At 32.4% G+C, this 18,646-nt stretch overlaps 1 protein-coding gene across 1 annotated transcript; it reads right to left on the bottom strand.

Annotated features, from left to right (window-relative positions):
* Positions 1–12,349: 12,349 nt before the first annotated feature.
* LOC140832815 (probable beta-D-xylosidase 7) lies at positions 12,350–17,636 on the bottom strand. The gene is made up of 6 exons (XM_073197020.1): positions 17,187–17,636; positions 16,752–17,054; positions 14,554–14,723; positions 14,380–14,477; positions 13,145–13,909; positions 12,350–13,067 (listed from the first exon to the last, which is right to left on the bottom strand). The coding sequence occupies exons 1-6, from the start codon at positions 17,598–17,600 to the stop codon at positions 12,466–12,468; spliced, it is 2,352 nt and encodes a 783-aa protein (XP_073053121.1). The 5' UTR covers positions 17,601–17,636; the 3' UTR covers positions 12,350–12,465.
* Positions 17,637–18,646: the final 1,010 nt, after the last annotated feature.

The raw sequence follows: 18,646 nt of genomic DNA, 5'->3' as shown, positions 1-18,646 counted from the left end.
TAAATTATCAATTTTAATCGGTTTTGATAAGGAAATCCGGTTAGCTCGATTTCTCAAAAAAAAAAAATAAATAAGTCGGTTCGATTTATTAATTTCGGTCCCATTTTCATCAATTGCTAACCCCTCTATTTCATGAACAAAACATGAGGTGTGTTTTTATTAATTGTTAATTGGTAGAGTATATCTCTAGACCGTCTCACGAATCTTTATCTATGAGACGAGTGAACCCTACTGATATTCACAATAAAAAGTAATACTCTCAGCATAAAAAGTAATATTTTTTCATAGATGACCCAAATAAGATATCTGTCTCAAAAAATACGACTCGTGAGATCGTCTCACACAAATTTTTGACTAATTGGAAATATTTCTTTAATCATCGATTTATTTATGATTAAAATCCATCTCTAAATGGTATTTTTTTTCCGTAATGTATGAAAAATGCATAGATTTTTCCTATTCATCATATTTTGACTATCCACATAATTTAACGATTGGTCAAACCATGGTACTTATACTGACAGTATCTAAAAATATATTTAAAGGTTGAGATTTATTAATATATTTGAGTTTTATTATTTTTTCTTACAAATATTGATAAATTTTATGATCATTAAATGTGTCATGGAGATAATATCCGTAAAAATAAAATGAAATTTGCCGTAATTCAATAATTTCATTAAATTTAATTTGCACTTCTACAAATTGAGGAGAAATGGGAGTCGACTAATTACGTCATATCTATAATATCTAATATCAAATTATCAAGTCAGATCTCTTTATTAATTATTGATATAATCAAATTACACTAAAATAAAATTATTATTATATTTCCTATAAAGTAAAATTTCACAGTTATAATATTACATTTATTTTATATTACATTTATTTTATAATATAAATCAATCATATCACAATTTTTTTTTTATTTAAATCCAAAAAAAAAAATATCAAAAATAATGATATGTACAAATGCGTCCAAGTATGCACTAAGAATCTATTAATTAATAGTGTAAGCCGATTAAATCATGCAAAATAAGCTAATTTTGTTGGTGTTATTAGTTACATTTTCATTTTTTATGAAAATTGCGATATGAGTGGGTATTTTGAGAGATAGTTTCATTAATTTATATCTATGAGATATGGCAACCCGATCTGTATATGTAATTGAAAGTAATATTTTTGACATTAAAAAATATTTTATTTCATGAGTGAGATCGAGTTAAAGATTCGTCTCACGGAATTGATCCGCGAGACAGTTTTATGGGAGTTTTGTGCTGATAGATTTAGTACAATTATATCTTATTCGTGAAAATATAGTTTCACATAGTTGTTAAAATCAAGGTTCTAAAAAGCGTGAAACACCCCGAAGTGTGGATGTCGAGCTCCAAACTTTTCAAATTTAAAAAAGATTAGCACATACTTAAGCCTGAAAAAGCGTTTTTTATCTTTAGTGTAATTATAAATATCTCAAATCAATAAATAGATAAAATAATACATAAATATGGTAAATTTAAGTTTAATCCATTAATTCTCATATTTTTAAAAGCATAAAAATCTTAAAATTACAATATTTATTTTTTTTTCAATTAGATCACTTTAAAAATACTAAATATTTGTGAAATAATTATCAGACATGTTTAATTGTAATTAAAATAAAAAAAATAAACATCTAAATTATAAGTTTAATTTATTGTTTTAAAATAAAAAGACATACCTTCAAAATAAATAGATGCGATTAATTGTACTTAAACACACTTAATTAAATACCTTAATTATGATTAATTCGGTCAAGCTACAGTTTAACCGCTTTTTTCGTTCTTTTCTGAAGCGGAGCATTTTTTTCGAGCTTCGAGATTAAGCGAACTTTTTAGAACAATGATTAAAAGATTCAAATTCGTTTGCTCAAAAAGATTAATTCGAGTTCAAAGAAGAGCTAATTTGATTCATAACCTTGGACCCATGAAATTAACGTTATTATACTACCAAGTTTAATATAATTCAGATGCTAATTAGAAAAGGATAATGATATTTACGTTCCAAATATTGGTAATTGCACTTCAGTTTTTAATTATTACAATATAAATAGACAAAACTACCATTTGAAAATTCATTTGATCTATTTTTTAAAAAAATTCTGAACAATATTTTTAAACCAATGATATTGTTATAAATAAATGGTGGGATTTTGGAATTATTTTTTTAGTTGGATATTATATATGTATATGATTAAAATCTTTTAGTTATAGAAAAATAAAATCTATGTAAACACACACACAAAAAAATAAAAAAAATATTATTTTATTCATATGACATTTTTTAAAAAAAATGTATATCTAAGATTGAAATGACATTTATTGTAAGGTATAAGATTACGTAATTAGTATTTATTGCAAGATATAATATTACATAATTAGTATGTATTATGTATAATATTGAAGTTTTACGAATTATTTAGCTTTTCTTTGTTTTTTGTTACAATAATTCATTTCAGGATTTGAAATTTTGAATTTTATATGCCTCAAATGAATAATATAAAACGGGTCCACTTAGCTACTTTGTACGAATTTTTATCCCAAAAAAAGGATGGAATTGTTGTGAAAAAGTAAAAATTTATGGTAAAAAGTAAAAATCTCAAACTTTCAAAATTTACCAAACTACACACTTTATAATATTTTTCTCTCTACTCAATTGTGATTTTCTTCACAAATGAGAGATCTATTTATAGAGTTTCATTACACATAATCCAAAAATAAAATACATCATTACCTACATCATCACACACAAATTTCTAACTTTACAACTCTTATTTTCGACATTCAAATATTCAACTATTACTTTTCTATATTAAATATATTATTTCAACACTCCCCCTTGTGATGATGATCATGATACGATGATGTCTTCATTACGTGTTTTGTACTGCCTCGTTAAAAACCTTACTAGGAAAAACCCATTGGGATAAAAACCATAGTAAGGGAAAAAGAGTGCAGTCACGTGAACTCCCCCTCATGTTGACACGAACAACTCTTCACAAATTTCGTAGATTGCGCATCCCAATATTATATATGTGTTTTCTGAATATTGACGTAGGTAGTGCCTTTGTGAAGAGATCTGATGAGTTTTCACTTGATTGAATGTGACGAACATCAATACATTTATTCTTCTCAAGCTCCTTGGTGAATGTGAAGAACTTAGGAGGAATATGTTTAGTTCTGTCGCTTTTTATGTATCCTTCTTTCATTTGAGCAACACATGCAGCATTATCTTCATATAGTATCACAGGCTTCTCATCAAATGATAATCCGCATGAAATTTGGATATGTTGGGTCTAGGGGTGTGCAACGGTCGGTTTGGTTCGGTTTTGATAAACTTCGGTTCGGTTTTTCGGTTTACGGTTTTTCGAATTTCTAATCCTAAACCAAACCATTTTAATTCGGTCCGGTTTGGTTTTTTGTATTACGGTTTGGTTATTACGGTCGGTTTTTACGGTTTGTGTAATAAATTTAGTTATAAATTTTAAAAATATATAATAAAAAACCACAATCAAATACACTCAAATTAAATATCAATTAAAATACATCTCCCTTGTTCTTTCATCATAATTAATGAGTCAATGATAAAAGGCATAATATCGAACACCATGTATGCATACTTGAAACTTGTCCAAACACCCACTTTTTCCCAAGAGAGAAAACCCCATAAACCAGAAAATGAAAAAGCGGAAAACCCATAATCACTCAATCTACTGTAAAAGAAATTAAGAAATTAATTTTATCATAAACAAATACCATGCACAATATATAAATTAGAGAGCAGAGAACTACCAAAGCAACACAGGTTTATACTTATCCAATCTAGACTTGTGTTGTTGGTTGAAGCAAGGCACAAGCACAACAATTCAACAAAGGTGTGCGACTGTGCGGCTGAAATTTTGAATGTCAAAACCTAAATAAATTAATGTATTATTTATTTACTTATTTTTAAGTTTTATTTTTAATTTTTAAGTTAGGATATGTTTGAAGTACAATATAATTAAAAAAAAACAAATAATTCTCATTTATTCGGTTTTTCGGTTTTTCGGTTTTTTTTTAAAAAAAACCGAAAACCGAACCGAAAAACCGAATATGCGTTGTATAGAAACCGAAACCGGTCAAATAACCGAAAAAACCGATCCGAAAAAACCGAATTTTACGGTTCGGCCGGTTTTTTCGGTTTTAACCGAAATTTGAACACCCCTAGTTGGGTCATTGATTTTAACCACACACATTCACGACTTGCTTCATGTAGTGCAATAATCTCGGCATGATTTGATGAAGTTGTTACGAGCGTTTGTTTCTGTGAACGCCAAGATATTGCAGTGCCTCCACGAGTAAATACATATCCAGTTTGGGAACGTGCCTTGTGTGGATCAGATAAGTATCCAGCATCGGCATAACCAATTATACTCGGATTAGCATCTTTTGAATACAAAAGTCCCAAGTCTGTCGTTCCTCGTAGATAACGGAATATATGTTTAATTCCGTTCCAGTGTCTCTTTGTTGGATATGAGCTAAATCTTGCCAACAGATTCACGGCAAAAGATATATCAGGCCTTGTACAATTTGTAAGGTACATAAGGGCACCGATGGCACTTAGATATGGTACTTCTGGACCAAGAATATCTTCATCATCTTCACATGGACGGAATGGATCCTTTTCTATGTTTAATGATCTAACAACCATTGGAGTACTTAAAAGATTTGCTTTATCCATATTAAAACGTTTAAGGATCTTTTCTGTATAATTTGTCTGGTGAACAAACATTCCACATTCTTTTTGTTCAATTTGTAAACCCAGACAATACTTGGTTTTTCCAAGATCCTTCATTTCAAATTCTTCCTTCAAGTATGACACAACTTCTTGAATTTCCTTATTCGTTCCAATGATGTTTAAATCATCAACATATACAGCAATAATTATGCATCCGGATGTTGTTTTCTTAATGAAAACACAAGGGCATATTGAATTATTTACATATCCCTTTTTCATCAAGTGATCACTTAGTCGATTATACCACATTCGACCTGATTGCTTTAACCCATATAATGATCTTTGTAATTTCACAGAATAACATTCCCTGGGTTTTGAACTTTGTGCTTCAGACATCTTAAATCCTTCAGGGATTTTCATATATATATTACTATCAAGTGATCCATATAAGTAAGCTGTAACAACATCCATAAGACGCATTTCTAAATTTTCAGATACCGCCAAGCTAATCAAATACCGAAACGTAATTGCATCCATCACAGGAGAATACGTTTCTTCATAATCAATTCCAGGCCTTTGAGAAAAACCTTGTGCAACAAGTCGAGCTTTATATCTTACTATTTCATTTTTCTCATTTCGCTTTCGAATAAAAACCCATTTGTATCCAACAGGTTTTACACCTTCAGGTGTAAGGACTATAGGTCCAAAAACATTACGTTTATTTAGCGAATCCAATTCAACCTGGATGGCTTCTTTCCATTTTATTCAGTCCTGCCGATTTTTACATTCACCAAAAGATTTTGGTTCATGATCTTCATTATCATTTATGATGTCGATTGCCACATTATAAGAAAATATATCATCAATTTCATCTATATCTTTTCGGTTCCATATTTTTCCAGTATTAATGTAATTGATAGAGATTTCATGATTCTCGTTAGTTTGTGGTTCTGACAGAAAATTTTCATCATCATGTGTTTCTTCAGGAACAACATTCTCTATTTTGTGATCATCATGTTTCTCTATGAATTTTCTTTTTCGAGGATTTTTATCCTTGGAACCGACTGGCCTTCCACGCTTCAGGCGTTTAATGACATCATGAGTATCTTCCATTTGTTTATTTGGAATTTCAATTCGAGCAGGGGCATTTGCAGCATGTATATATGATTTAGTTACCCCTTTTGTGTCTGCAAATGCATCTGGTATTTGATTTGCTATTCTTTGCAAGTGTACAATTTGTTGTACATCTTTTTCACATTGTTTTGTTCTTGGATCCAGATGTAACAATGATGATACATACCATGTAATTTCTTTTTCGGTATGTTTTTGTTCTCCCCCTAACATTGGGAAGATTTCCTCATTAAAATGACAATCAGCAAAACGTGCTGTGAACACATCTCCTGTCTGAGGTTCAAGATATCGAATGATTGATGGACTATCATAACCGATATAAATTCCAACCTTTCTTTGAGGTCCCATTTTCTTTCGTTGTGGTGGTGCAATAGGCACATACACCATACATCCAAAAATTCTCAGATGAGAAATGTCTGGTTCTTTACCAAATGCAAGCTGCAATGGGGAGTATTTATGATATGCACTTGGTCTGATGCGAATTAATGAAGCAGCGTGTAAAATTGCATGTCCCCATATAGAAATAGGGAACTTTGTTTTCATAATCATGGTCTAGCAATCATTTGCAGACGTTTAATCAATGATTCAGCCAATCCATTCTGTGTATGTACATGAGCAACAGGATGCTCAACAATGATTCCCATAGACATACAATAATCATTGAAAGTCTGGGAAGTAAATTCACCAGCATTATCAAGTCTAATTTTCTTGATTGTATAATCGGGAAATTGATTCCTCAATTTTATTATTTGAGCAAGTAATCTTGCAAATGCAACATTTCGAGTTGACAATAAACATACATGTGACCATCTGCTGGAGGCATCAATCAATACCATAAAGTATCTGAATGGTCCACATGGTGGATGGATTGGTCCACAAATATCACCCTGAATACGTTCAAGAAACATTGGTGATTCAGTTTGGATTTTGACTGGTGATGGTCTTATAATAAGTTTTCCAAGAGAACATGCTTTACATTGAAACTTATTATTCTGAAAGATCTTCTGGTCTTTCAGTGGATGACCATGTGTATTTTCTATAATTCTTCGCATCATTGTTGAACCAGGATGTCCCAATCGATCATGCCAATTGGTTAATATCGAGGAATTATCAACTACCATGTTTGATTCAATGGGACTTATATGTGTATAATGCAATCCAGTAGGGAGCATTGATAGTTTTTCAATCACATTTCTTTCCTGATTTATATGTGATAAGACACATATATTTCTCATTCCCTTCATTCATTGTTTGAGTATCATACCCATGGGAATATATATCATTAAAACTCAACAAATTTCTTTTCGATTGTGGTGAATATAAAGCATCATTGATCAAAAATTTTGTACCATTAGGTAACAAAAATTGTGCTTTACCACATCCTTTAATCAAGTCTACAGGACCTGATATTGTGTTCACCGTTGTTTTTGTTGGTTTTAGTTCCAAGAAATATCTTTTATCTCGGAGGATAGTGTGCGTTGTACCACTATCGGGTATGCAAACTTCAGCTTTGCTCATAGCATTTTCCATATTTGAACTTCAAAAAAATATGCAATGAAATAAAATTACTGACAATACATATATAAATATAACACATATCATAATTGTACAATAAAACATTATTATATGAATACATGAAAAACAAATTATTGTACATTTATATTCTACCACTATATTGTTCATTTTCAGAAAAATCATTGAGAAAATCTGCAGCATCAAAATTGTTCATTTCTATCCCACCAACATGTTGATCATTTCCAGAGAAATCATTCATAAAATCACCAGCATCAAGATGAGTTGAATCACTCAAACGGTCACTGCGTTCAGTGAAGTTGGTCTCCTTTTCTTTCCCCTTTAATGATTCTTTATAAAGTTTACAAAGGTGCTCAGGGGCTCGACAAACTTTGGACCAATGTCCTGGAGTACCACATCTGTAACAAGAACTTTCATATCTTTTTGAGTGATTCTCATTAACACTTGTATTCTCATGATGTCTTTTCTGTGGATGGTTTGGGACGCTCTTTTGAGATGAGTTATAACTATCTCTATTATTTTCAAAACCACGGCCGCGTCCACGACCACGACCAATTCCACGTCCACGTCCACGACCTCGACCAAAACCTTGTCTTTGAAATTGATTTTGGTTTCCAGGTATAAATTCATTTTTACTTACAGCATTTACTTCTGGAAATGCTGTTGATCCAGTGGGTCGGGACTGATGATTTCTCATTAATAGCTCGTTGTTCTTTTCCGCCACAAGAAGACAGGCGATGAGCTCAGAATATCTCGCAAATCCACGTACTCTATATTGTTGCTGTAGAGTAATATTTGATGCATGAAATGTGGAAAATGTTTTTTCAAGCATCTCAGATTCTGTGACCTCATGTCCACAAAATTTTAATTGCGAGATTATTCTATACATCGCCGAATTGTAATCACTGACTTTTTTAAAATCTTGGAATCTCAGTGTGTTCCATTCATCCCGGGCGGTCGGAAGTATAACTTCCCTTATATGTTCAAATCTTTCTTTTAATCCCTTCCACAAAGCCATGGGATTTTTTTCAGTCAGATATTCACATTTCAATCCATCGTCGAGATGTCGACGCAAAAATATCATGGCTCTTGCCTTTTCTTGTGACGTGCATATGCCATTTTCTTTAATGGTCTCGCTTAGACCCAATGACTCAAGATGCATTTCTACATCTAGAGTCCATGGCATATAATTCTTTCCCGTGATGTCGAGCGCAATAAATTCGAGCTTTGTTAAATTTGACATGGTGGTACTAAAAAAAATTACGATGCATTTTATTAGTTAATAAATATTGCAATACAAAGTAACGGATAAACAACAAGTACAAGTATTTGTAAAAATAAAGAAAACGCACGAGGAGGATATTCTCCGATAAATACAAGACTCGTGAGTATGATAACCAAAATAATTAAAAATATCCTTGAGAAAGCCATCTTCTTTTTTCTTCGAAAAATTTGATGATGAATAATTTTTAGAGAAGAAGAGAAAGTTGGAGTGATTGAATGTGTTTGTGAGATGATATTTATAGGGCAAAAACTAGCCGTTTGTTACCGTTTATGACCGTTGGTGTACAAAAAATAAATGTATGTATTTGTATAATTTTATGGTAATAATATGATGTATATAATATTAGACATGTTTAAATAATTATTTATATCATATCATAATATTATAATGAGTGTCATAATTTATTTTGTTTAAAAATCTTATAGGCTTTTATACTTGTCGTATCCCTTACCGAGAGTGTGGGATGTCGTCTTAACATCCTCCCAGGATTTATAACAAGTTTATGAAAAATTTATTTTTATTATTTCTAATAATAACATTATATTGTATATTAAATAAATACACAATAAATAAATAACAGTAAAATAAATATTATTACTTTTTGTTTAAAAACCGTATAGGCTTTTATACTTGTCGTATCCCTTACCGGGAGTGTGGGATGTCGTCTTAACATCCTCCCAGGATTTATAACAAGTTTTATGAAAAATTTATTTTTATTATTTCTAATAATAACATTATATTGTATATTAAATAAATACACAATAAATAAATAACAGTAAAATAAATATTATTACTTTTGTTACCTTTTTCTTCTGTTTGGAGCTTGGAATAGTATGTAGGACTTTTAGAGCTTCGTGCTGATAACGTGTTGTGAAAAAGTAAAAATTTATGGTAAAAAGTAAAAATCTCAAACTCTCAAAATTTACCAAACTACACACTTTATAATATTTTTCTCTCTACTCAATTGTGATTTTCTTCACAAATGAGAGATCTATTTATAGAGTTTCATTACACATAATCCAAAAATAAAATACATCATTACCTACATCATCACACACAAATTTCTAACTTTACAACTCTTATTTTTCAACATTCAAATATTCAACTATTACTTTTCTATATTAAATATATTATTTCAACAGGAATTGATTAAAGTATCAAAAAATATAATATGGTTGATGAAAAATAATGTTCTAAAAAGTACATATTTTATCATAAATTTAATAAGTAACATCAAGGATAGTTTTGTACATCTTTAATGTAAAAAATCAAAATAAAGTGTATTGAATCATTTATGGAGTATATATATAATACACAAAAACTCTTGTGAAACGGTCTCACATATCAATTTCGTGGTCGAATCTCTTATTTGGGTCATCAATGAAAAAGTATTATTTTTTATGTTAAGAATATTACTTTTTATTGTGAATATCGGTAAGGTTGGTCAGTCTCACATGTAAAAATTCGTGAGATCGTCTTACGACAGACTTACTCTATATAATATATCTTTACAAAAATATAACAAGTAAAAAATATATGAATATTATAATTATCTAACAAGTACAACGGACGAATCGATCATTTATAAAATTTTTGTAGGGATTTTTCCTTGTAGATTTGGATATTACCAAAATTTAAAGGCAATGTCCAAACAAATTTTGTAATTTAGGCCCTAATAATTTTAAACTTTTTGTAATAAAAACCTAATTCGGTTTAACTTGTTTTTAAATTTAAAACCGAAACATAACATATTTAATCAATATTTTTTAAAAAGAAAAACCGAAATTCCTAATTAACTTAACCGAATTTCTGCATTAATTCAGTTTGATCAATTTGTTTAATAAAATCAAATTTTACTCACCTCTAACAATTTGAAACTAAAAAATCCCTTCAAATAAAAATTGAGTAGATCTCTTGTGAGACGCTCTCACGAATCTTTATTGTGAGACGAGTCAATCATATCGATATTTACAATAAAAAGCAATACTTTTAGCATAAAAAGTAATATTTTTTCATGGATGACCTAAATAAGATATTCATCTCACAGAATACGACCTCCGAGACCGTCTCACACAAGTTTTTGCCATTAAAATTTGGAGACACATAGACCGGACAAATACCCGTATTTGTGGGTTAACTGGACTCCGATAAGGATTTGAAATAATGTCCATCTCGAGTGTATTTTAAATCGATAGTAAATAATCATGATATCTACATAATTTAAGGGAAAGATGAATTTGAAATCCATCAAACATCATTTTATCCAAATAATCAAATGAATTTAAAATTCATAACTTCAAATCTCGCCGTCCGAGCGTATTCCAAGGGTTTGAAAATAATTTTTTCTTGATATTTTGGGTTTTTTCTGAAACAATCATGTTGAATTGAAAATACTAGAATGATCGACAACGAGATGTGCTTGCTCCTTTACTTGATTTCTAGACTTCTCGTGCCGTGAAAGACCTTAGCTAACCTCTTTTCTTCCACGTGCAATCTCTGTCTTTGTGATTATTAATTTTGCCTAAGATTCTAAAAGTTTTTTCGAATATAACATTATTTTTTATATTATCGAACCCTCTATTTTTTAAAAAAATTATTTCAACTTTTTGCAATATCAAGAAGATTTGTGGTCAAAGCAGTTAGTCAAGTGATCAAAGAATTGGTTTTCAAAACTATATGCTCGTCCGATAAGGTGTTGGTAAGAATAATCGAACTCCTGAATATTAATCAAACATTTAATTATTTCACCAACTCAAACACGAGATATTTGTTATGAGAATTAAATCAGAGAGAAAAGAGAATTTATAGTATATCTGACATCAAGATCCAAATTTAGAACGATAAATCAGATTGAACGAAAGATTTTTCAAGTGGAAGCCCATTGATATTTTGTAATTAGTCCATCCAAAATGAAAAGTCTAATTCCTATTAATGAATTAAATGACTGAAGTAACAAAATTAGGCCTTGAAAAGGACAACCTGACAAGCCCAACCCCATTAAGATACAACCTATCATATCCATATTAAACTGGAAATATGGATATAATAAATTTTAAAGTGCATTGTCTTATTTAGTGTCTTTCCTCATTGTAATTTTTTTTATTATATCTGACAAATACAGCAGTATCGTATTAAAATAGTACAATTAGTTAAATGTTCGGAAAATTGACCTTCAATTCTCGGTCGTTGATTTTTTTTTGTTTTTAGTCCTTGAATACTTTTTAATACCACATTTCCAATGAAGTGTACCACATTTTATATGACATAGTACCACTATTTTGTGAGTAGAAAGTGAACCCAAAAAAATGTTTTGATTGGAGATTTTTCACCAACTTCTCCAATGATGTTTGACAGAAAACGTTGTCAAGAGGACGTAAAAAATTTATGTGAGACGGTCTCATAAGTCATATTTTTGTGAGACAGATATCTTATTTAGGTCATCCATGAAAAAATATTACTTTTATACTTAAAATATTATTTTTTATTGTGAATATCGATAATCTCACAGATAAAGATTCCTTAGACCATTTCACAAAAGACCTACACATGGCAACAAGTCTATAATTTGTATAGTTCGTACTACTATTTTTCCTTAACTAATCCAAGTCCGAAATTTGAAAAATCCTCCTATTCTTGGTAGTTATAGTGGAAGCAAATCCAATACATGATTTTGAAGCATAAATCACTTCAACTTGGTACCAGAAATAACCAAATTTAGAGCATGGATGCTAAAACGTACAATTAAATTTGACAAGTTTTTTTTGTCAAATTACAATGTTAACAAGGTACTCTTTATCTTCTACAACCAAATATCTGTACCCTTCTTCGATCACCATCAAACCATCCTCATCCGCGGTACTAAGATGCTCGCATGGATTCAATACGAATTCGATTACGTGCCTTTCCCCGGAGTTCAAGCTCACACTCTCGAATCCGACCAACTGTCTCACCGGGTCTCTATCGCCTGGTGATATATTGTGTTTCATGAATAGCAGAACTGGATGCTTTCCTGCCATGTCTCCAGTGTTTTCAACTCCAACAAGGGCTGAGAACTTCAATTTGTCACAAATGTTGGTGGATATATCGGAAACCGACAGGTAGCTAGTCTTGTTTGAGGTTTGGTGGGTTGCTCGAGTAGTTGATATCAACTGATGATTCAAATGGATGGTGTTTGGTGTAGCAGGCATGAAGTTATAGGAATAGGTTGTGTAGCTGAGACCGTACCCGAACTCGAAAACTTTTGGACCCCGGTAGAATCGATATGTCCGTCCTGGATATCCTGAGGATGGATCAGGCCTCATTCTCATGTCTGTCATTGGTACGTTGATGAAATCCTTTGGATACCATGTCACAGGTAATTTTCCTCCTGCATCACATGAATATGGCATATATAAACAAAAAATCAACTTCAATTTAAATTTGCTTCAGATCATTCCGACTTACCAGGATTATGGTCACCGAATATGGTTTCTGCCACAGCAACTCCTCCAGCTTCACCAGGATACCCAGCCCACAGTATACTTCCAATCTTCGGGTCGTTTTTCGCAAAAGAAACATCTACAGGACCTCCGCACAACAGCACTAAAACCACAGGCTTCTTCGAGACCCTAGCAACTTCCCTAACAATACTCTCTTGCTGGCCTGGAAGCGTCAACTCCACGCGATCACGATCCTCTGTTTCTTGACTCTGATCCAATCCCATCACCAAAACCACGAAATCTGCATCTTTCGCCACGTTAGCAACACCATTCACATCAGCAAAACCACAATTCACGTCATCACAACCCTTGTGGTACACGGTATGTGGCACATATTCTTGAAGTGCCTTGAGAATTTCCAAGGTTTTACATGGAGGGCCATCATAATTCCCACGAAGCACATATCCCGTATTAGCATTGGGGCCAATCACAGCGAGGGACAATGCTTTGGATCTTGGAAGTGGGAGGAGCTTGGCATTGTTCTTTAAGAGGACGATGCCGTTTCTCGCGGCTTCAAGGGCTAGTTGCTGGTGCTCTTGGGTGCAGACATGAGCTGCTCCAAGGCTTCCAAATAGCTGGTTGTATGGATTTCCGTTGAATAATCCGAGCCTCATTCGAACTGAGAATAGATTGTGAAGGGCTCTATCTACTTCATATTCTGTCAACTTTTTTTGTAAGATTGCTGATCTGGTGTAGTTCTTTAAGTATGAACCGCAATTTACATCCATCCCTGCATTGATTTCAAATGTTTGGGAATCGTTTGTAGTAAGTTCAACAAGTTTAGTAGCACACTAAATGGTTGTACTTTTCAATTAAGAGATATTATAACAATAACCCAGATATTCTAAGATATCAAATCAAAGGTCCAAACTAGCTCGTAAACAAATCGAATCAACTCACGAGTTTTTATTCACAAAGGGACGTACTTAGCCTCATCCTCACATATTTTTTTAAAATGAAGTTTTATTTGTAATTTTTACAAATTCAAAATTCTCCGCCAAAACTTCCCTTTCCCGGTTTTTGATCAAACTTCTATGTCCACACTCGATTGGCTAACATGTTATTTGCTATATATTCAAAGTTAAAGAACTCGATCCAATCTCGAGCATCTATAAATTTCAGACACACTTTAATTTATAAAATACTGTCATGCTTGTAACATTAGACATGGCGAAGTCATGAATGTGGGTAACATCGTACCAGCTTTGAGAACATCCGCAACTGTGTCTTCCGGTGATCTCGCATAATTCTGAACATCATGAATCATGGCCACAGCATCGCAATCTGATGTGATGTACCTGATACCAATGAGCTAATTTTTTTAAAAAAAGCCCTTGCGAAACTGAGAATACATGAAGCTACTAAACTACCCACCCATGGAAACCCCATTGGCGACGAGCAGTCGTAGTCAATAAGTTGTAGTCAGCACAGTTTGGAACACCATTGACACGGTTGTATGCACACATTATCCCACTCGCTTTTCCTTGCTGAACACAGCTTTTGAAAGGTGGCTGATATGTATCTGCCAAATCTTGCTTGGTCACCTGTTGTTAGTTGCATCATTTCAGTGTTAAGAATTTGATTTTGATATCTAATTTCATATAAATTTCAATTTCAAACATAACCGCATTTTTAAACTTCGTCGTAAGCTTACTACTACTATGTGTCTATAGCAGCTCATCAAATTTGAGCACTGTCATATGCTTAGAATTAACATAAAATATTTAACAACCACAAACCAAAACCGTGATTAATGTCTACTGAAAAATATACCAAAAACTTGTTTCAAAATATATATACACAGATACACAGACATACTGAAAAATATACCAAAAACTGGTTCCAAAACCCTTAGGAGCTATTGTTAGAACTTCCGTTACGTTTGGGCATGAGAACAACCGAGATCCAACAGCAATACCTTAACGATAGAACTGATGGCCCAAATTATTCCAAATGTGTTTTAACACTCAACCCCAAATTATGATGTTAAATCTGGGCCGTCCAACAACACTGAGGTTAGCATCTAACTATCCATAGTCTATAACTTTTCCCACATTTTTTCTTGATTTTATGTAGCATTTACATAAACTTTTAATACATTCAACAATACATAACATGATCATAAAAAAGAATTTATTCCAAAGCAAACTGTAAAAATATTGGATAAAAAAACCCAAAAACATGGATATAATTTAAGATCTGGATCAATTAAATTGTGGGCACCCATTCAATAATTTCAAGGTTATGCATTGAATGTTCTTTGGCTTGTTTTCAACTCACACACGTGATTTTCCTTGGATGACACCTAAATCTTCAACAAACGGGGCCACAAAATGAAAGGTGACAATGGCTGAAGCGATAATAACAATAACAATTTAGTTATAATTCGAAAAAATTTATATATATATATATAATTCGAATCAAGTCTAAAAAAAATTAAGGTTGTTTTTTGTTTAAATAATCAAATGCTTAGTCGCAATTTATTATATTTATTATTTAGATTTCATTAACTATTAAAAATGGACAAAATTGTATTTATCAACTCATCTTCAATAATTAATCAAACCAAACATATAATTATTTCTCTAACGAGTATATCTCTTGTTAAACGGTCTCACGAATCTTTATCTGTGAGACGGGTCAATCTTACTGATATTCACAATAAAAAGTAATACTCTTAGCATAAAAAATAATATTTTTTCATTGATCACGCAAACAAAAGATATCTCACAAAATATGATCCATGAGACCGTTTCACATAAGTTTTTTTTTCTTAATATTGTTCCACACTTTACTCAAATATATTATTAATTATTATAATAATATTTATCAATACAACTAAACAAACTTTATATAATATTACAATATATATTTACATTGCATATCAAAGCTTTATATTTATAATTTATAACTTAAAAAAAAGATGAAGGTGGACATCCACTGCTGTTCTCTGTCAGAAATTTACAGTGCATTGAAACTAGTATAGTAGTATAGACGATTAATCTAAATTTATTTTTCTGAAACATATATTTATTTACAATATATATAATATAATATCGCCCATCATATCCTGAATTCTTACATTTATTCTGAAGGCGTGGTTTTCGAAGAAATCTAAGTTCGATGAGTGAATAGTAATAAACCGTGATTCATGGGAGATTTCATATTTTAGTAATTATTATTATTAAAGTGCCACTTTTCGTGCCACGAGTCAAGCACGCTTCCAACCAAAAGCAGTAGAATAAAGTGCATATTGCAAGAAAAATGCAAAGCTCCAAATCCGGTTTAAGAAACAAACAAAAAAGAACATGGAAACACTCGATACCAAATGTATTTTTAATACAAAAACAGGTTTTTTACTAATTAATTCGGCTCATACATAAAAATACGCAAGATCATGTTTAAAAGATATTCAATCAATTTCACAAAATTTTACACCGAAAAAACTGATATAGAGAAATTTGGAAGATAAATTTTACTTTTATCCGATTAAATAATAGCGATACCAATTTTTGCTTTGAAAATAGCAAAGAATATTACCAATTATGTAAGAAGAAATATATTTGACTTACAATTGCATTGAAGCCGAAGCGTTTAATCCCCTTCCAGTTATCGAGATCGTAGGCGGTGAAGTGCTTGCAGCAGGCGGAGGCCTGGAGGTGGCCATTTGGGAGCTTCCCACCTTCGAAAGTGTCGCCCTGAATCCCCCGGACATAGGAAACTGCGTACTGCGCCGACACCGATGGGTCTTCCCCGGGCGTCTCCTGCCCTCTCCCCCACCTCGGGTCCCTGAATATGTTTATGTTTGGCGCCCAAAATGTCATCCCTTTCGCCTGCCCTTCGTTATATATTGCTCGAGCCTCTTTTCCCACCGCCTGAAAAACCATTTTTTCCATATCCATTCCACAACGGACAATTAATTTTGATTTTTGATTAATGTTGGTTTTTCCACATAAATGTATTAACGTGAATATTTCATCAAGATATATATACATATATATTTTCACCTGACCAATGCGGTACCAGAGATGAGAATCAAACGTCGCGGCGGAGAGGATGACCTGCGGGAAGCTGGTGGCGGAGCTGATTCTGCCATTAAACATTATCCCATTCCCGTAGCCGGAGACGCCGTGCAACGCCTCCGACCACCACTCGTAAGCCGGAATTCCGAGCCTGGGAATGGCGGGAGCCGAGTTAACCAGCTGGGATATCTTCTCCTCCAGCGTCAGCCGCGACACCAGGTCCCGAACTCTTTGATAGATGGGGAGCGTCGTGTGGCAGAACGGGAGCGACTCCGTTTGTGGGTTTGAGCTGCCGCACGAAAATGGCGGCTGAGCGGAATCGGTGAAGGATATGAAGACCGTTGCTGCGAGGCCGATGATGGTGCAGAGAGTAGCTGCTCCATGGAAGAGAGAGTGCATTTTCTCCAAATTTGGAAGTAAAGAGGAAGTAAAGTATAAGTAATATATATATATATACATACAATCGGGAACATTTACTACAATATTCATAATTTTGTCCTTTCATATATATATAAATTAAGTCCTGAATTATAGCATTAGTGTGTTTTTTTTTTTAAAAAAAAAACACAATAATTCAAATCAAAGAGAATAATGTTATGTGAAGCTCGAACCATATCTTCTAGAACTGATTTTGTATTTTAATCAGAGTAGATATCTTGTGAGATGGTCTCACGAATCTTTATCTGTTAGATGGGTCAATTCTATCGATATTCACAATAAAAAGTAATACTCTTAGCATAAAAAGTAATACTTTTCATAGATGACCAAAATAAGAGATATGTCTCACAAAATACGATCCGTGAGACCGTCTCACACAAATTTTTATCTTCTATCCATCCTCGTCTTTAGGATAAAATCAATATATTTCTTCGTTTGGCTTCTAGCCATCCTTAACTAGCTTGTGCGTAAACAAATCATTATTTTTACGGATCAAATCCGTGAGATTGGTAGAGAAACTAGTCTAGGAGCTCTTTGTTAACATCAGTTTGGGATTACTTAAAAGGTGTTTCATGGTTAAACCAACCACAGATGAAGCTATTTTTTTTTATCTTAATTAATTGATCCGTCAAGTAAAATGTGAAAACAATTCGAACCGACACAACAAATATTTTGGTCAAATTGATAAGCAAACCATGACACCAATAAGAAATGTGTGTAAAACAAAATTTGTTTATGAAAGTTTGATGATTGAATCCTTCTATCTCCATATTTCTTATGTACGAGTGATTCCACTAGAAGATTTTAGTTTATACAAGTCCGTTGGACAAACCGCGTCAATTGATAAGTCCCAACTGACCTATAACCTATATATCTATCAGACAACAAGCGCGCAGGAGATCGATTCTAACTTCTACAATTGTTAATCTTCATCTGCTGAGTTGAACTAGTATATATGAAGATAGAGTAAGAGCCTAGCAACACACTAATCCATGTGATTTGGTGAA

This window comes from Primulina eburnea, chromosome 5 (genome assembly GCF_022965805.1).
Source record: "Primulina eburnea isolate SZY01 chromosome 5, ASM2296580v1, whole genome shotgun sequence".
NCBI lineage: Eukaryota > Viridiplantae > Streptophyta > Magnoliopsida > Lamiales > Gesneriaceae > Primulina > Primulina eburnea.
This window is presented reverse-complemented; position numbering and strand designations above follow the sequence as displayed.

Coding starts and splice junctions, on each gene's coding strand:
- LOC140832815 (XM_073197020.1), bottom strand. CDS start 17,600: ATGCACTCTCTCTTCCATGGAGCAGCTACTCTCTGCACCATCATCGGC. Junction 17,055..17,186: donor TCTGGTACCGCATTGGTCAG/GTGAAAATATAT, acceptor ATGGTTTTTCAG/GCGGTGGGAAAAGAGGCTCG. Junction 14,724..16,751: donor GCTTCGGCTTCAATGCAATT/GTAAGTCAAATA, acceptor AACTAACAACAG/GTGACCAAGCAAGATTTGGC.